At 44.2% G+C, this 20192-nt stretch overlaps 1 protein-coding gene across 1 annotated transcript in view; it reads right to left on the bottom strand.

The window, feature by feature from the left end:
- Nucleotides 1-279: 279 nt before the first annotated feature.
- The window catches only part of LOC118369019 (probable carboxypeptidase X1), a 42621-nt gene continuing 22708 nt past the window's right edge, over nucleotides 280-20192 (bottom strand). The window contains exons 8-13 of the mRNA XM_052496037.1: nucleotides 12948-13144; nucleotides 11914-12093; nucleotides 11003-11297; nucleotides 9099-9238; nucleotides 8184-8286; nucleotides 280-2411 (exon numbers count right to left, since the gene is read on the bottom strand). Of these exons, the coding sequence (XP_052351997.1) occupies nucleotides 2071-2411; nucleotides 8184-8286; nucleotides 9099-9238; nucleotides 11003-11297; nucleotides 11914-12093; nucleotides 12948-13144 (1256 nt within the window). The 3' untranslated portion in view covers nucleotides 280-2070. The remainder of the gene's footprint in view (nucleotides 2412-8183; nucleotides 8287-9098; nucleotides 9239-11002; nucleotides 11298-11913; nucleotides 12094-12947; nucleotides 13145-20192) is intronic.

Here is a 20192-nt window from a genome sequence, read left to right as displayed (position 1 = left end):
ATGGGTAACGATGCTTCGAGGGTGACTGTTGTCGTTGTGTGCAGAAGGTCCCTGGTTCTCGCCCGGGTAGGGGAGAGGGGGACGGTCTAAAGTTATACTGTTACGTTTGTCTTTCACGTCTGTGTGTGTGTGTGTGTGTGTGTGTATATGTGTGTGTATAAATATACTAACCTTAACCTCAGACTGACAGCAGGTCCTACGCAGCAAAAGAGGAAACAACACACGTTTTCATCACAGGTGTCCGTGGTTCTGAACAACAGTACATTATTGACCCGACTCTTTCTACCCAAATTGTCCTTTAATGAAATAGTCAAAACACACAATGATATACAACGTATCAGGCCAGCTGATACTGCCGTGGGCCTCCCCTCGTCATCATAAAAGGCCTTCTTCTATATTGTTGATAGTTAGTGTAAAAACAGCTGTACTAAAGACCAGTGGCGAGGATAAACTAAACTGAATATTCACACGCCTGGTCCCAGATCTATTTGTGCCGTCTTGCAGACTCCTATTGTCATTAACCACGTTTCCATTCACAGTGTCTATTTCAGTAAAGTCATACCGTATATAAACAAAAAAATGACAAATTGAAGCTGTGATGGAAACAGGTCGTTTCAGTACAATTTTATAAATGTCGACAGACAATTTGTTTCGTTCACACATCTTTTTTTTTTGTCGGGAAAATTTAAATTATGCGAGAAATGGCGTCTTTTATGCGCAAATATTGATATAATTGTTATCGAACCGTATCAAAGTAAAGTTGGGAGTCACGAGATGATATTGGCGTGTGGTCCTCTCACTACGACTCCGGGAAACCATGTAGTTTATTAGGCTACAGATGAACTGAGACTTCTGATGAACAACGCAGGGTGGTGAATGGATGCTGTGAGCTGGACGCTCCTTCACAATACCACGGTCTGGTGACATGATGATCGATGCTTGACTGCCGGGTCGACAACAACAAACATATCTTCTCCCTGATCCATAATAATCTCATCGTGTAGATAGATGGCTCTACCCGAGCTGTCGGCTGGAGTGCGCACGTGAGTGTGCTATTCAGCGCAACAAACTATCGATACGAGTTGAAAATGCGATGGAAAAAAACTATGAACTTTTGATTTTTAATTCGGTAACTTGAAAACCTTTTAAGTGAAAAAGTACTATTTGTGCGTCATCACGTCATCACGGACTGACGTTTTATCCGCAACAAATCCACTGGTGGGAAAATATGCAGATTTTCTTTATGCAGATTTAAAAATATATATATTTGCATGAAAATCTGTCGCCAATTGGATGGAAACCTAGCTACTGTTGACCACTTTCCCAACAAGCCAAACAACTAGTTAGAAGGTATGAAATATTCCTACCAATGTAAAGATACAGCCTCATCAACTTCATTATCTCTCTACCTTTTTAACAAACAACTGACCATGTTGACCACTGTCCCAACAAGCTAGTTAGAGCACATTAAATCTCCCTGTCCTCTGCTATTCAAATCTGACATCATAACATTCACTGGGAATACAGACTTGTGTTGAAGCCGCTGTGTCTTGTTTCAGATCGACTACATTGCAGTCGGATTTACAAATCGCCTTTCTAAAAATGACTTCTCATTGACGTTTTATATTTCAGTCTGTCTGTAGTCGCTGACTACAATGTAGTCCATCTCAAACACCCCGGTCGTTTCAAAGCCTCAAGTTGAGTCCCAAATGGCACCCTATTCTCTACATAGTGCACTACTTTATACCAGAGCCCTATGGAACCCTATTCTCTACATAGTCTCTGATCTAAAGTAGTGCACTATGGCACCCTATTCTCTACATAGTGCACTACTTTAGACCAGAGCCCTATGGCACCCTATTCTCTATATAGTGCACTACTTTAGACCAGAGCCCTATGGCACCCTATTCTATATAGTGCATTACTTTAAACCAGAGCCCTATGGAACCCTATTCTCTATATAGTGCACTACTTTAGACCAGAGGCCTATGGCACCCTATTCTCTATTATAGTGCACTTCTTTTGACCAGAGCCATGTGGGGAATAGGGTGTCATTAGAGACGCTGTCTCTCAGGCCAGGGGTGTGAGAGGGCGTGGTGCCCTAGCGAACCGTGTTCTCCTGGCCTTGCGGCTGTTCTTCCTCCGTTGATTGATGGCCTTGGTGGAGGCTCTTAGTTTCCGGAGCCTCAGTGCTCTCAGCTTCAGTTGGAGATCCTGGGGTAACCTCCCTCCTTTAGCTAGGATCTCGTTCATCCTCTGCCGTGGAGTCTTGATCAAGATGAAGTCACAGATGGTGGGGCGTGCTTCGGTCCCGACGTTGCACCGCCTCATGGAGGGAATGTATCCCTCCGCCCACACTGTGACTTTGTATTCCCCAGGGTTCAACAGACGCCAGTAGTCCCCATCAGCCGCTAAAGGAGATACACAGGAGAGTCTCGTGATCATTCATTCAGAAAAATGTATAAAAAATATTTTGTCGATAATAACACAATTAAAGGGGGATGGGGACCTAGCTGATACAAACTGATGCAATGACAAAGACACTAATGTTTAGAAGTAGAATAAAATACATGGTGCAAGCTAGAAACTAAAGAGATACATGTAATGGTGTAAAAAAGACCTTAAAGTATCCGTTTTTAAAGATACTGTTGCATCTTGGGAGTAGAATAAAATAAATGGAAGAAAGGTGTAAATTAAATGAAGATACGAGAGAGAGAGCACGGACTGGGTTTTGGCGGTATATTGTATATGTACCGTATTTGATGTAATAACGGCTCCGGAGAAGATGGCTGCCGTTTTTACGGGCTCCTAACCAATCGTGTTTTTTCACGTTGTTGGTAACTTATTTTGTACATAAGTCTCTTATGACCGAAAAGAGCTTCTGGATGTCAGAACAGCGATTCCTCGCCTCGTACTGGAAGAAGATTTTTTCGTTAACGAGTCGGACACGAAGGATTTACTTCAGACACCCGACAAGGCTCAAATCCCCGTCATTCACATGAAGAAGAGACGGATATATAGGGGTCGTGGGTCTCGGGGTGCCTTGTAAGATTCCGACGGCTAGTGGATAACCCCCCTCTACCATCAGTCCTATTAGCCAACGTGCTAACGTTATCATTGGATAACAACATGGACGAGCGCCGATCAAGACTATCCTACCAACGGGACATTTAAAAACTGTAATATCTTATGTTTCACCTAGTCTTGGCTGAACAACGACATGGATAATATACAGCTGGTTTTAGTTCCATCAGCAAGATAGAACAGCTGCCTCCGGTAAGACAAAGGGTGGAGGTCTGTGTCTATTGGTCAATAACAGCTGCCTCCGGTAAGACAAAGGGTGGAGGTCTGTGTCTATTGGTCAATAACAGCTGCCTCCGGTAAGACAAATGGTGGAGGTCTGTGTCTATTGGTCAATAACAGCTCCCTCCAGTAAGACAAATGGTGGAGGTCTGTGTCTATTGGTCAATAACAGCTGGCTGGGTTTTAGTTCCATCAGCAAGATAAAACAGCTGCCTCCAGTAAGACAAAGGGTGGAGGTCTGTGTCTATTGGTCAATAACAGCTGCCTCCGGTAAGACAAATGGTGGAGGTCTGTGTCTATTGGTCAATAACAGCTCCCTCCAGTAAGACAAATGGTGGAGGTCTGTGTCTATTTGTCAATAACAGCTGGTGCACGAAATCTAATATTAATGAAGTCTCAAGGTTTTCCTCGCCTGAGGTAGAGTATCTCATGATAAGCTGTAGACCACACTATCTACCAAGAAAGTTTTCATCTATATTTTTGTAGCTGTTTATTTACCAACACAAACTGATGCTGGCTCTAAGACTACACTCAATGAGCTGTATAAGGCCATAAGCAAACAAGAAAATTCTCATCCAGAAGTGGCACTCCTAGTGGCCGGGGACATTAATGCAGGGAAACTTAAATCCGTTTTACCTCATTTCTACCAGCATGTTAAATGTGCAACTAGAGGAGAAAAAAACTCTAGTCTACCTTTACTCCACACACAGAGACACATGCAAAGCTCTCCTTCACCCTCCATTTGGCATATCTGAGCATAATTCTATGGTCAGATATGATTCCTGCTTACAAGTAAAAAGTAAAGCAGGAAGTACCAGTGACTCATTCAAAAAAGAACTGGTCAGATGACTCAGATGCTAAGCTACAGGACTGTTTTGCTAGCACAGACAGGAGGAATATGTTCTGGGATTCCTCCGATGGCATTGAGGAGTAACACCACCTCAGTCATCGGCTTCATCAATAAGAGCATCGATGACGTCGTCCCCACAGTGACGGTACGTACAAATTCAACAGTACTAGGAAATGCTTACTTACAAGCCCTTAACATTTAGTTTATTTAGTAAATACTTTAACACTATTTTTTTCTCAACTGCATTGATGGTTTATTAAGGGGCGTGTAAGTAAGCATTTCACTGTTGTATTCGGCGCATGTGACAAATAAAATTTGATATCATTTGATTTGGAAAAGGCCACAGGATGGTTTTTCAATACCGTCAAATATTTGTTAGATGTTTTTCCAATACATCTGAATATTTGTAGATACTTTTTAAGTACCTGGAGTCAACTTGTGCAAAACGTTAGGAGGTAAAGAAGAAGATTGTGTTTTTTCATGTCTCATTATTTTACATGAAGTTTACTGTAGTTCAGTTGAGCCGGTCACATTATGAAGTTTACTGTAGTTCAGTTGAGCCGGTCACATTATGAAGTTTACTGTAGTTCAGTTGAGCCGGTCACATTATGAAGCTTACTGTAGTTCAGTTGAGCCGGTCACATTATGAAGCTTACTGTAGTTCAGTTGAGCCGGTCACATTATGAAGCTTACTGTAGTTCAGTTGAGCCGGTCACATTATGAAGTTTACTGTAGTTCAGTTGAGCCGGTCACATTATGAAGCTTACTGTAGTTCCCCAGAACTGTTGAGCCAGTCTCATTATTTTACATGAAGTTTACTGTAGTTCAGTTGAGCCGGTCACATTATCAAGCTTACTGTAGTTCAGTTGAGCCGGTCACATTATGAAGTTTACTGTAGTTCAGTTGAGCCGGTCACATTATGAAGTTTACTGTAGTTCCCCAGAACTGTTGAGCCAGTCTAATTATTTACTGTTATATTATTATTATTATTAAGTTATCAGATATCTTATAATGGCTTTCTGCCAGTAGTTCAGTTGTCATTTTGTCCCTGTGCTTCCTGTTAGTGTTTTCCCCTGTGCTTCCTGTTAGTGTTTTTCCCTGTGCTTCCTGTTAGTGTTTTTCCCTGTGCTTCCTGTTAGTGTTTTTCCCTGTGCTTCCTGTTAGTGTTTTCCCCTGTGCTTCCTGTTAGTGTTTTCCCCTGTGCTTCCTGTTAGTGTTTTCCCCTGTGCTTCCTGTTAGTGTTTTTCCCTGTGCTTCCTGTTAGTGTTTTTCCCTGTGCTTCCTGTTAGTGTTTTCCCTGTGCTTCCTGTTAGTGTTTTTCCCTGTGCTTCCTGTTAGTGTTTCCCCTGTGCTTCCTGTTAGTGTTTCCCCTGTGCTTCCTGTTAGTGTTTTCCCCTGTGCTTCCTGTTAGTGTTTCCCCTGTGCTTCCTGTTAGTGTTTTCCCCTGTGCTTCCTGTTAGTGTTTTTCCCTGTGCTTCCTGTTAAGTGTTTTCCCTGTGCTTCCTGTTAGTGTTTTCCCTGTGCTTCCTGTTAGTGTTTTTCCCTGTGCTTCCTGTTAGTGTTTTTCCCTTCCTGTTAGCTTCTTCCTGTTAGTGTTTTTCCCTGTGCTTCCTGTTAGTGTTTTCCCTGTGCTTCCTGTTAGTGTTTTCCCTGTGCTTCCTGTTAGTGTTTTTCCTGTGCTTCCTGTTAGTGTTTTTCCCTGTGCTTCCTGTTAGTGTTTTCCCCTGTGCTTCCTGTTAGTGTTTTTCCCTGTGCTTCATGTTAGTGTTTTTCCCTGTGCTTCCTGTTAGTGTTTTCCCTGTGCTTCCTGTTAGTGTTTTCCCTGTGCTTCCTGTTAGTGTTTTCCCTGTGCTTCCCGTTAGTGTTTTTCCCTGTGCTTCCCGTTAGTGTTTTCCCTGTGCTTCCTGTTAGTGTTTTTCCCTGTGCTTCCTGTTAGTGTTTTTCCCTGTGCTTCCTGTTAGTGTTTTTCCCTGTGCTTCCTGTTAGTGTTTTTCCCTGTGCTTCCTGTTAGTGTTTTTCCCTGTGCTTCCTGTTAGTGTTTCTGTGCTTCCTGTTAGTGTTTTCCCCTGTTTCCCCCTGTTAGTGTTTCTTTCCTGTTAGTGTGTTTTCCCTGTGCTTCCTGTTAGTGTTTCCTGTTTCCTGTGTGTTTCCCTGTGCTTCCTGTTAGTGTTTCCCCTGTGCTTCCTGTTAGTGTTTTTCCCTGTGCTTCCTGTTAGTGTTTTTCCCTGTGCTTCCTGTTAGTGTTTTTCCCTGTGCTTCCTGTTAGTGTTTTTCCCTGTGCTTCCTGTTAGTGTTTCCCAGTGCTTCCTGTTAGTCTTTTTCCCTGTGCTTCCTGTTAGTGTTTTTCCCTGTGCTTCCTGTTAGTGTTTTCCCCTGTGCTTCCTGTTAGTGGTTTCCCCTGTGCTTCCTGTTAGTGTTTTTCCCTGTGCTTCCTGTTAGTGTTTCCCCTGTGCTTCCTGTTAGTGTTTTCCCCTGTGCTTCCTGTTAGTGTTTGCCCCTGTGCTTCCTGTTAGTGTTTTTCCCTGTGCTTCCTGTTAGTGTTTCCCCTGTGCTTCCTGTTAGTGTTTTCCCCTGTGCTTCCTGTTAGTGTTTTTCCCTGTGCTTCCTGTTAGTGTTTCCCCTGTGCTTCCTGTTAGTGTTTTTCCCTGTGCTTCCTGTTAGTGTTTTCCCTGTGCTTCCTGTTAGTGTTTCCCCTGTGCTTCCTGTTAGTGTTTTCCCTGTGCTTCCTGTTAGTGTTTTCCCCTGTGCTTCCTGTTAGTGTGTTTTTCCCTGTGCTTCCTGTTAGTGTTTTCCCTGTGCTTCCTGTTAGTGTTTTTCCCTGTGCTTCCTGTTAGTGTTTTCCCTGTGCTTCCTGTTAGTGTTTCCCCTGTGCTTCCTGTTAGTGTTTTCCCTGTGCTTCCTGTTAGCGTTTTCCCCTGTGCTTCCTTCCTGTTAGTGTTTTCCCCTGTGCTTCCTGTTAGTGTTTTACCCTGTGCTTCCTGTTAGTGTTTTCCCCTGTGCTTCCTGTTAGTGTTTTCCCTGTGCTTCCTGTTTTCCCTGTTAGTCTTTTTTCTTGCTTCCTGTTAGTGTTTCCCCTGTGCTTCCTGTTAGTGTTTTCCCCTGTGCTTCCTGTTAGTGTTTTTCCCTGTGCTTCCTGTTAGTGTTTCCCCTGTGCTTCCTGTTAGTGTTTTCCCCTGTGCTTCCTGTTAGTGTTTTCCCTGTGCTTCCTGTTAGCGTGTTTTCCCCTGTGCTTCCTGTTAGTGTTTTCCCTGTGCTTCCTGTTAGTGTTTTCCCTGTGCTTCCTGTTAGCGTGTTTTCCCTCCATTCTTCTCTGCTCCGTGGACACAAGCTGCTTCAGAATAGCATCACAACTTTGTTGATTTGCACAATTTCTCTCATTTACTTTCCCTTGTAATTGAACACACACCTAATAAAAAAATGACATTCTGTAGCTACTAACTATGCTTGTATAACTTTACATTCTGTAGCTACTAACTATGCTTGTATAACTTTACATTCTGTAGCTACTAACTATGCCTGTATAACTTTACATTCTGTAGCTACTAACTATGCTTGTATAACTTTACATTCTGTAGCTACTAACTATGCCTGTATAACTTTACATTCTGTAGCTACTAACTATGCTTGTATAACTTTACATTCTGTAGCTACTAACTATGCTTGTATAACTTTATGAGCTGGAATTGCCCGTCTTTGCAATTTATTTATGTTCGTTTTCGCTTGTTTAGCATCTCAGCGTCTGAGATTTCGCTATTAGATTGTGCACATTTTGTTAGCATTCTGGTAAGAGGCCCAATGGGCTTTTCTTGTGTTTTCAGCACCCCCTTGTGTGCTATGCCGGTAACACCGTAAATCCCGAGCACGGAGCATTGTGTCTGCTACTACAAGCAGTTAGAAATTGGCGCTGGCAGGAATTTGACACACAAGCAGTGTTCGAGGTAAACAGAAAAAATGGCTGATTTTTCTTCTTCTGTTTCTTCTGTGTAGTGTAGTGCATCGTGTAAATCGTTGTAGAATCTTACGTCTCTACCTGATCGTATGTCGTGGTCCAGGTCTTCCACTTTCACAATGGCGTCTGCAATGCCTTTCTTCGTCATCTTGTCTCTCACCACTCCCTTGATGCCTCTGTGAACCTGGTAGAGGCAAGGACAGAAAATCAGAAACAGAGATGATCAGGGAACATCAGAAACAGAGATAATCAGGGAACATCAGAGACAGAGATGATCAGGGAACATCAGAAATAGAGATAATCAGGGAACATCAGAAACAGAGATAATCAGGGAACATCAGAGACAGAGATAATCAGGGAACATCAGAAACAGAGATAATCAGGGACCATCAGAAACAGAGATAATCAGGGACCATCAGAAACAGAGATGATCAGGGAACATCAGAGACAGAGATGATCAGGGAACATCAGAGACAGAGATGATCAGGGACCATCAGAAACAGAGATAATCAGGGAACATCAGAGACAGAGATAATCAGGGAACATCAGAAACAGAGATAATCAGGGAACATCAGAAACAGAGATAATCAGGGAACATCAGAAACAGAGATAATCAGGGACCATCAGAAACAGAGATGATCAGGGAACATCAGAAACAGAGATAATCAGGGACCATCAGAAACAGAGATGATCAGGGAACATCAGAAACAGAGATAATCAGGGAACATCAGAAACAGAGATAATCAGGGACCATCAGAAACAGAGATGATCAGGGAACATCAGAAACAGAGATAATCAGGGAACATCAGAAACAGAGATAATCAGGGAACATCAGAGACAGAGATGATCAGGGAAATATCTACAAATTGGAGAGCTGGTAAGAGAGAGCTGGGATATGCAGTAGGACAGTATTCTACAAGTGAAGTCTTTCCAGTAGTTTGAATAACTCCGATACAGTATAACTTTGGTAAATAATCCATGTAAAGGACAGTAGACCTGCTCCATGTAGACAAGCAGAGACTCCTTGTTGTTCTCCCACTCTGTAGGAAGCTCGCTGGCGTGAGGAAACTTGTCACACGACAGCTCCACTGTCACCTCGAAGCAGTTAGTGTGCATGTAGCTGAAGTCATTCATACCTGAGGGACAAAAATATGGGACAAAAATGAGGGTCTTTGATAAGGGCCTGATTATATAACTACAGACTCCCAGGGACGGTGTTGGTTATTATATATTTGATACACTGCCGATTTTGCAGGTTTTCCTACTTACAAAGCATGTAGAGGTCTGTAATTTTTATCATAGGTACACTTCAACTGTGAGAGACGGAATCTAAAACAAAAATCCAGAAAATCACATTGTATGATTTTTAAGTAATTCATTTGTATTTTATTGCATGACATAAGTATTTGATCACCTACCAACCAGTAAGAATTCCGTCTCTCACAGACCTGTTCGTTTTTCTTTAAGAAGCCCCTCCTGTTCTCCACTCATTACCTGTATTAACCGCACCTGTTTGAACTCGTTACCTGTATAAAAGACACCTGTCCACACACTCAATCAAACAGACTCCAACCTCTCCACAATGGCCAAGACCAGAGAGCTGTGTAAGGACATCAGGGTTAAATTGTAGACCTGCACAAGGCTGGGATGGGCTACAGGACAATAGGCAAGCAGCTTGGTGAGAAGGCAACAACTGTTGGCGCAATTATTAGAAAATGGAAGAAGTTCAAGATGACGGTCAATCACCCTCAGTCTGGGGCTCCATGCAAGATCTCACCTCGTGGGGCATCAATGATCATGATGAAGGTGAGGGATCAGCCCAGAACTACACGGCAGGACCTGGTCAATGACCTGAAGAGAGCTGGGACCACAGTCTCAAAGAAAACCATTAGTAACACACTACGCCGTCATGGATTAAAATCCTGCAGCGCACGCAAGGTCCCCCTGCTCAAGCCAAGGTCCCCTCTGCTCAAGCCAGCGCATGTCTAGGCCCGTCTGAAGTTTGCCAATGACCATCTGGATGATCCAGAGGAGGAATGGGAGAAGGTCATGTGGTCTGATGAGACAAATATAGAGCTTTTTGGTCTAAACTCCACTCGCTGTATTTGGAGGAAGAAGAAGGACGAGTACAACCCCAAGAATACCATCCCAACCGTGAAGCATGGAGGTGGAAACATCATTCTTTGGGGATGCTTTTCTGCAAAGAGGACAGGACGACTGCACCGTATTGAGGGGAGGATGGATGGGGCCATATATCACGAGATCTTGGCCAACAACCTCCTTCCCTCAGTAAGAGCATTGAAGATGGGTCGTGGCTGGGTCTTCCAGCATGACAACGACCCGAAACACACAGCCAGGGGCAACTAAGGAGTGACTCCGTAAGAAGCATCTCAAGGTCCTGGAGTGTCCTAGCCAGTCTCCAGACCTGAACCCCATAGAAAATCTTTGGAGGGAGCTGAAAGTCTGTATTGCCCCGAAACCTGAAGGATCTGGAGAAGGTCTGTATGGAGGAGTGGGTCAAAATCCCTGCTGCAGTGTGTGCAAACCTGGTCAAGAACTACAGGAAACGTATGATCTCTGTAATTGCAAACAAAGGTTTCTGTACCAAATATTAAGTTCTGCTTTTCTGATGTATCAAATACTTATGTCATGCAATAAAATGCTAATTAATTACTTTAAAATCATACAATGTGATTTTTGTTTTAGATTCCGTCTCTCACAGTTGAAGTGTACCTAAGATAAAGAATTACAGACCTCTACATGCTTTGTAAGTAGGAAAACCTGCAAAATCGGAAGTGAATCAAATACTTGTTCTCCCCACTGTATATATATATATATAGGAGAACTACTGACTCCCAGGGACGGTGTTGATTATATATATATATAGGAGAACTACTGACTCCCAGGGACGGTGTGCCAGGCTCCTCCGTTAATGATATTGTTGTGCTGTTGGAAATCTTCAGAGTGGCAGATCCTCCTATCAGGGTTGGCCATGACCAGGTTGGTGGAGGCGTAGACCGTGGCCAGCCAGCGGAAGAAACTATCGTCAGCTGTAGGGGTGTTTTCCTGAGGGGCCCAGTCCCGGGTGCAGTCGAAGGGGTAGGTAACCACCAGTTCTCCCCCGTGGAGGTTGGCACTCAGGACAAAGGGGATGTCCTGCATCCAGCTGATGACTGCACGAGTCTCTGGGGTCACCTGGGACAGAAGAACGTGTTAGTAGCACATGTCTCTGGGGTCACCTGGGACAGACGAACATGTCAGACAGCCTGGGACAGTACAGACAGCCTGGGGGTCACCTGGGACAGAAGAACGTGTTAGTAGCACATGTCTCTGGGGTCACCTGGGACAGACGAACATGTCAGACAGCCTGGGACAGTACAGACAGCCTGGGACAGTACAGACAGCCTGGGACAGTACAGACAGCCTGGGACAGTACAGACAGCCTGGGACAGTACAGACAGCCTGGGACAGTACAGACAGCCTGGGACAGTACAGACAGCCTGGGACAGTACTGACAGCCTGGGACAGTACAGACAGCCTGGGACAGTACAGACAGCCTGGGACAGTACAGACAGCCTGGGACAGTACAGACAGCCTGGGACAGTACTGACAGCCTGGGACAGTACAGACAGCCTGGGACAGTACAGACAGCCTGGGACAGTACGAACAATTTCATTGTTTCTCTATGAACAAGTGGAATTTTTAGAGTGGAAAAATAAAACAAATGTAAAACCAGGAAAAATAAAAAACTGAAAACATAATGTTGAGTCATACTCTGTGGTGGAGTTGATGTGTAGTGTACAGCACTTACGAAGGCATCCTCTTTAGTGTAGTACTCTGGTATGGGGATGTAGTGGTTGGCTGTTTTAACCATGTCTGTGTCATTCTCCTTGGCGTCCCACATGATATTGTTCAGGTCGGGAAAGTTGTGGTTCATATCGACCCACTCGTAGCTGTAGCGCCCCAGAGCCCAACCTGCCAGTTCTGACCCCTGGAGAGAAGTTCAGTTGAGATGCATGTTTAAAGCTATTTTCAATATCACACAATCGATCGATCGATCAATCAATATGTCCTACATCCCTTCCTTATTCTATTATGAAGTCATCACGAGGAGGTTCTGTGTCCTCTCTCTCTAGAGTTCTAATATGAAGTCATCACGAGGAGGTTCTGTGTCCTCTCTCTCTAGAGTTCTAATATGAAGTCATCACGAGGAGGTTCTGAGTCCTCTCTCTAGAGTTCTAATATGAAGTCATCATGAGGAGGTTCTGAGTCCTCTCTCTAGAGTTCTAATATGAAGTCATCATGAGGAGGTTCTGAGTCCTCTCTCTAGAGTTCTAATATGAAGTCATCATGAGGAGGTTCTGAGTCCTCTCTCTAGAGTTCTAATATGAAGTCATCACGAGGAGGTTCTGTGTCCTCTCTCTCTAGAGTTCTAATATGAAGTCATTACGAGGAGGTTCTGAGTCCTCTCTCTCTAGAGTTCTAATATGAAGTCATCACGAGGAGGTTCTGAGTCCTCTCTCTAGAGTTCTAATATGAAGTCACTACGAGGAGGTTCTGAGTCCTCTCTCTAGAGTTCTAATATGAAGTCATTACGAGGAGGTTCTGTCCTCTCTCTAGAGTTCTAATATGAAGTCATTACGAGGAGGTTCTGAGTCCTCTCTCTAGAGTTCTCTGACCACAAGGTGGTGCTCTTTCCATGGTCCTTTGAGGCAGATTTCAACCAGTGAGGAAAGGCAGTTTTTCGACATCTCCCATTACCACACAGTCAGCCAGTCAATTAGCCAGTCAATAATTCAAATCAATCAATACATCCCTTATCCCCTGCTCCACCCCTCATCCTACCTTTTCAAAGGCTGTTTCGTATCCATCAGGGTTCATAGACGGCAGTAGGTGGATACGTGTGGTGGTCACCAGACGGACGATGCGTGGGTTGCCTCGTCTAAACTCCCGACAGATGTACTGCATGAGGTTCAGCACCAGCTCTCTGCCAACCACCTCGTTGCCATGCATACCTGCCACATAGCGGAACTCTGGCTCACCTGCAGGGGAACAGGGGACGTTTCTACAATGTGAATACGATTCAAACTTTATTGTCCATGTTACAGTGAACAACAGAAATTGGTCTTCCGCTCCAGGCAGGGTTTTGTTGTCATGACGTCAACATCAGCAATGCATTCTTTCTACTTGATAAAGCTTCCAAGCTTTCATTATTGTGTTGACTCCAGCTCAACAAGATCTCATAGTTTCCCCTTCGAAATTCAACGCATAATGGATTAATGTCTATTTTTGACGCGTTCATTTTGCAAGGTTACAGGGTTCATTCTGCTTGGTTACAGGGTTCATTCTGCTTGGTTACAGGGTTCATTCTGCTTGGTTACAGGGTTCATTCTGCTTGGTTACAGGGTTCATTCTGCTTGGTTACAGGGTTCATTCTGCTTGGTTACAGGGTTAATTCTGCTTGGTTACAGGGTTCATTCTGCTTGGTTACAGGGTTCATTCTGCTTGGTTACAGGGTTCATTCTGCTTGGTTACAGGGTTCATTCTGCTTGGTTACAGGGTTAATTCTGCTTGGTTACAGGGTTCATTCTGCTTGGTTACAGGGTTAATTCTGCTTGGTTACAGGGTTCATTCTGCTTGGTTACAGGGTTCATTCTGCTTGGTTACAGGGTTCATTCTGCTTGGTTACAGGGTTCATTCTGCTTGGTTACAGGGTTAATTCTGCTTGGTTACAGGGTTCATTCTGCTTGGTTACAGGGTTAATTCTGCTTGGTTACAGGGTTCATTCTGCTTGGTTACAGGGTTCATTCTGCTTGGTTACAGGGTTAATTCTGCTTGGTTACAGGGTTCATTCTGCTTGGTTACAGGGTTAATTCTGCTTGGTTACAGGGTTCATTCTGCTTGGTTACAGGGTTCATTCTGCTTGGTTCCAGGGTTCATTCTGCTTGGTTACAGGGTTCATTCTGCTTGGTTACAGGGTTCATTCTGCTTGGTTACAGGGTTCATTCTGCTTGGTTACAGGGTTAATTCTGCTTGGTTACAGGGTTCATTCTGCTTGGTTACAGGGTTAATTCACCATGGTTACAGGGTTAATTCTGCTTGGTTACAGGGTTAATTCTGCTTGGTTACAGGGTTCATTCTGCTTGGTTACAGGGTTCATTCTGCTTGGTTACAGGGTTAATTCTGCTTGGTTACAGGGTTCATTCTGCTTGGTTACAGGGTTAATTCACCATGGTTACAGGGTTCATTCTGCTTGGTTACAGGGTTCATTCTGCTTGGTTACAGGGTTCATTCTGCTTGGTTACAGGGTTCATTCTGCTTGGTTACAGGGTTAATTCACCATGGTTACAGGGTTAATTCTGCTTGGTTACAGGGTTAATTCTGCTTGGTTGCAGGGTTCATTCTGCTTGGTTGCAGGGTTCATTCTGCTTGGTTACAGGGTTAATTCACCATGGTAACAGGGTTCATTCTGCTTGGTTACAGGGTTAATTCTGCTTGGTTACAGGGTTCATTCTGCTTGGTTACAGGATTAATTCTGCATGGTTACAGGGTTAATTCTGCTTGGTTACAGGGTTCATTCTGCTTGGTTACAGGGTTAATTCACCATGGTTACAGGGTTAATTCTGCTTGGTTACAGGGTTCATTCTGCTTGGTTACAGGGTTAATTCTGTATGGTTACAGGGTTAATTCTGCTTGGTTACAGGGTTAATTCACCATGGTTACAGGGTTAATTCTGCTTGGTTACAGGGTTAATTCACCATGGTTACAGGGTTAATTCTGCTTGGTTACAGGGTTCATTCTGCTTGGTTACAGGGTTAATTCACCATGGTTACAGGGTTAATTCTGCTTGGTTACAGGGTTCATTCTGCTTGGTTACAGGGTTAATTCTCCATGGTTACAGGGTTAATTCTCCATGGTTACAGGGTTAAAACAGAAACAACTCAAAGGGTTAAGTTTAGGTATTCATTCTGAGTGGTTCAGATTAGAGCTATAGTTTGGCGCTATTACCATGAAGTATTCTGTGAACTGCGGCTGGCGCGGTGGTCTGAGCAGCGCTCTCCGTCTGCGAGCTTCACGAGTTGGCACCCAGTGCTGGGGAATAGTTTTAATCGTGCTGAGGAAGGCATATATTGACGTTCTGGGGATCTTTTCAAACGTCCCGAAATCACTGTGTGTTTCCTAGTGATCAGTCCTGCTACAACTATGGCTGCCAAAGTGTACAACATGGACCACTGTGGCAGAACAACACACATCTTGTACAGATGGGAGAAGAGAGACCTAAAGAAACTAAACCAAGGGGGATGTATGTATCAAGTGTCTCAGACTAGAAGGCCATTTAAGGATCAGTTCGGGCTTTCAGAACAATGACTAATATTACATTATTACATTGACAGGAAGTGATTTGATCCTAGATCAACACTCCTGATTAAGTATCATCAGCTCTCGTACTCTACCTTCTATCATTAAGGTACTCATTGTTAAAGCTCCCTGTCATTTTCTTGTCCTTCCTGATTCTAATGAAAAACACATGAGGATCTCTTCTCTGCCCCGATTCAAAACAACAGGCTCCAGTTTAGAGAATCAAATGACCTTTGAAACTCAAACCGACAAAAAAACAAAACAATATCAGCTCTTCCAAAATGGTTCTTCGCAGACGGATAGGGTTCTACCAATAACTATTTTCATTGGACAAACCCTTTCTGGAAAACGAGGTGTCTTTGTAGCGTAAAGGGTTCCACCTAGAACCTTTTTTATCGCAAGATTTAAAAAAACATTTTTTTTTAAAGAATTGGTTCTTTGATGATTCTTAGGAAAGAGGTTCTAAGGTTCTACATACAACTCTTCTGAATCCGAATAAACATTTTATAGTATTTTTTTTCTCTCTCTCTCTTTTAAATAAAGAGTTACAATTTTAAAGGGTATTAAAGGCTGGTGGAACTCAACCTTTAGATGATAAAATGGTTTGTGGTAAAAAAACATTTATACAGTGTTCTAGGAAGAGGGGTTCTACCCAGCACCATGTAGGGATCCCCTATGGAGACAAACTGAAGAACCCTGTATGCTTCTGCGTAGAATCCTTTTCTTATCTAAGAGTGTATGTTTATTTTTTTATTCTATTTCCCAATCTGTTGACATGAAACCCTGTTGAAGACAGCTCGCTGTAACGTTGGTGAATAAACGAAAGCGTCGGAGCTACTAGAGAGAGCAGCTTATCCTTTCCTAAAACAATCTGTTCATATAACTCGTCTTTCAAGAATAGCTAAAAAGTAGTTTTTCACTTGTATATTTTTGCAGAAGTAAAAAAGAGACTGTGAATATAACTAGAACTGACTAGGGAGGGACATTTCTACCGATACAAACGATGGTGACCGAGGAATCTGTCTTGTGCTGCTTGGTCTTCACTTGAAATCATTATCCATTTGTTGATATAAGAGAGGCCTCCTCTCTCTGAAAACAGCAGTGTGTGTGTGTGTTTTCTCTCTGAAAACAGCAGTGTGTGTGTGTGTTTTCTCTCTGAAAACAGCAGTGTGTGTGTGTGTGTTTTCTCTCTGAAAACGGCTCCAATAACCCACAGAACCCTGCAGAAAATACTTGGCAGACTGTCTGAGGATAAACAGCTTTGTCAGGCATGACACACACACACACACACACACACACACACACACACACACACACACACACACACACACACACACACACACACACACACACACACACACACACACACAGAGGGGTTGACTTCTACCCTTTAAGAAGCCCTGCTCTCAGAGTTGTTTAAGAAGCCCTGTTCTCAGAGCTGTTTAAGAAGCCCTGTTCTCAGAGTTGTTTATGAAGCTCTGTTCTCAGAGCTGTTTAAGAAGCCCTGTTCTCAGAGCTGTTCATGAAGCCCTGTTCTCAGAGCTGTTTATGAAGCCCTGTTCTCAGAGCTGTTTAAGAAGCCCTGTTCTCAGAGCTGTTTAAGAAGCCCTGTTCTCAGAGCTGTTTAAGAAGCCCTGTTCTCAGAGTTGTTTAAGAAGCCCTGTTCTCAGAGCTGTTTAAGAAGCCCTGTTCTCAGAGCTGTTTAAGAAGCCCTGTTCTCAGAGCTGTTTAAGAAGCCCTGTTCTCAGAGCTGTTTAAGAAGCCCTGTTCTCAGAGCTGTTTATGAAGCCCTGGTCTCAGGGCTGTTTAAGAAGCCCTGTTCTCAGAGCTGTTTAAGAAGCCCTGTTCTCAGAGCTGTTTAAGAAGCCCTGTTCTCAGAGCTGTTTAAGAAGCCCTGTTCTCAGAGCTGTTTAAGAAGCCCTGTTCTCAGAGCTTCATGAAGCCCTGTTCTCAGAGCTGTTTAAGAAGCCCTGTTCTCAGAGCTGTTTAAGAAGCCCTGTTCTCAGAGCTGTTTAAGAAGCCCTGTTCTCAGAGCTGTTTAAGAAGCCCTGTTCTCAGAGCTGTTTAAGAAGCCCTGTTCTCAGAGCTGTTTAAAAAGCCCTGTTCTCAGGGCTGTTTAAGAAGCCCTGTTCTTAGAGCTGTTTAAGAAGCCCTGTTCTCAGAGCTGTTTAAGAAGCCCTGTTCTCAGAGCTGTTTATGAAGCCCTGTTCTCAGGGCTGTTTATGAAGCCCTGTTCTCAGGGCTGTTTATGAAGCCCTGTTCTCAGAGCTGTTTATGAAGCCCTGTTCTCAGGGCTGTTTAAGAAGCCCTGTTCTCAGAGCTGTTCATGAAGCCCTGTTCTCAGAGCTGTTTATGAAGCCCTGTTCTTAGGGCTGTTTATGAAGCCCTGTTCTCAGAGCTGTTCATGAAGCCCTGTTCTCAGAGCTGTTCATAAAGCCCTGTTCTCAGAGCTGTTCATGAAGCCCTGTTCTCAGAGCTGTTTATGAAGCCCTGTTCTCAGAGCTGTTCATAAAGCCCTGTTCTCAGAGCTGTTCATGAAGCCCTGTTCTCAGAGTTGTTCATGAAGCCCTGTTCTCAGAGTTGTTCATGAAGCCCTGTTCTCAGAGCTGTTCATGAAGCCCTGTTCTCAGAGCTGTTTATGAAGCCCTGTTCTCAGAGCTGTTTAAGAAGCCCTGTTCTCAGAGCTGTTTAAGAAGCCCTGTTCTCAGAGCTGTTTAAGAAGCCCTGTTCTCAGAGCTGTTCATGAAGCCCTGTTCTCAGAGCTGTTTAAGAAGCCCTGTTCTCAGGGCTGTTTAAGAAGCCCTGTTCTCAGAGCTGTTTAAGAAGCCTTGCTCTCAGAGCTGTTTAAGAAGCCCTGTTCTCAGAGCTGTTTAAGAAGCCCTGTTCTCAGAGCTGTTTAAGAAGCCCTGTTCTCAGAGCTGTTTAAGAAGCCTTGTTCTCAGAGCTTCATGAAGCCCTGTTCTCAGAGCTGTTTAAGAAGCCCTGTTCTCAGAGCTGTTTAAGAAGCCCTGTTCTCAGAGCTGTTTAAGAAGCCCTGTTCTCAGAGCTGTTTAAGAAGCCCTGTTCTCAGAGCTGTTTAAGAAGCCCTGTTCTCAGGGCTGTTTAAGAAGCCCTGTTCTTAGAGCTGTTTAAGAAGCGCTGTTCTCAGAGCTGTTTAAGAAGCCCTGTTCTCAGAGCTGTTTATGAAGCCCTGTTCTCAGGGCTGTTTATGAAGCCCTGTTCTCAGGGCTGTTTATGAAGCCCTGTTCTCAGAGCTGTTTATGAAGCCCTGTTCTCAGGGCTGTTTAAGAAGCCCTGTTCTCAGAGCTGTTCATGATGCCCTGTTCTCAGAGCTGTTCATGAAGCCCTGTTCTCAGAGCTGTTCATGAAGCCCTGTTCTCAGGGCTGTTTATGAAGCCCTGTTCTCAGAGCTGTTTATGAAGCCCTGTTCTCAGAGCTGTTTATGAAGCCCTGTTCTCAGGGCTGTTTATGAAGCCCTGTTCTCAGGGCTGTTCATGAAGCCCTGTTCTCAGAGCTGTTTATGAAGCCCTGTTCTCAGAGTTGTTCATGAAGCCCTGTTCTCAGAGTTGTTCATGATGCCCTGTTCTCAGAGCTGTTCATGAAGCCCTGTTCTCAGAGCTGTTTATGAAGCCCTGTTCTCAGAGCTGTTTAAGAAGCCCTGTTCTCAGAGCTGTTTAAGAAGCCCTGTTCTCAGAGCTGTTCATGAAGCCCTGTTCTCAGAGCTGTTTAAGAAGCCCTGTTCTCAGGGCTGTTCATGAAGCCCTGTTCTCAGGGCTGTTTAAGAAGCCCTGTTCTCAGAGCTGTTCATGAAGCCCTGTTCTCAGGGCTGTTTAAGAAGCCCTGTTCTCAGAGCTGTTTAAGAAGCCCTGTTCTCAGAGTTGTTCATGAAGCCCTGTTCTCAGAGTTGTTCATGAAGCCCTGTTCTCAGGGCTGTTTAAGAAGCCCTGTTCTCAGAGCTGTTTAAGAAGCCCTGTTCTCAGAGTTGTTCATGAAGCCCTGTTCTCAGGGCTGTTCATGAAGCCCTGTTCTCAGGGCTGTTTATGAAGCCCTGTTCTCAGAGCGATTCATAAAGCCCTGTTCTCAGAGCTGTTCATGAAGCCCTGTTCTCAGGGCTGTTTATGAAGCCCTGTTCTCAGAGCTGTTTATGAAGCCCTGTTCTCAGAGCTGTTTATGAAGCCCTGTTCTCAGGGCTGTTTATGAAGCCCTGTTCTCAGGGCTGTTCATGAAGCCCTGTTCTCAGAGCTGTTTATGAAGCCCTGTTCTCAGAGCTGTTTAAGAAGCCCTGTTCTCAGAGCTGTTTATGAAGCCCTGTTCTCAGGGCTGTTCATGAAGCCCTGTTCTCAGAGCTGTTTAAGAAGCCCTGTTCTCAGAGTTGTTTATGAAGCCCTGTTCTCAGAGCTGTTTATGAAGCCCTGTTCTCAGAGTTGTTTATGAAGCCCTGTTCTCAGAGCTGTTCATGAAGCCCTGTTCTCAGAGCTGTTTATGAAGCCCTGTTCTCAGAGTTGTTCATGAAGCCCTGTTCTCAGGGCTGTTCATGAAGCCCTGTTCTCAGAGTTGTTTATGAAGCCCTGTTCTCAGAGCTGTTTATGAAGCCCTGTTCTCAGAGCTGTTCATGAAGCCCTGTTCTCAGAGCTGTTTAAGAAGCCCTGTTCTCAGGGCTGTTCATGAAGCCCTGTTCCCAGGGCTGTTCATGAAGCCCTGTTCTCAGAGCTGTTTAAGAAGCCCTGTTCT

The sequence above is a fragment of the Oncorhynchus keta genome, chromosome 35 (genome assembly GCF_023373465.1).
Source record: "Oncorhynchus keta strain PuntledgeMale-10-30-2019 chromosome 35, Oket_V2, whole genome shotgun sequence".
NCBI classification, from domain to species: Eukaryota; Metazoa; Chordata; class Actinopteri; order Salmoniformes; family Salmonidae; genus Oncorhynchus; species Oncorhynchus keta.
This window is presented reverse-complemented; position numbering and strand designations above follow the sequence as displayed.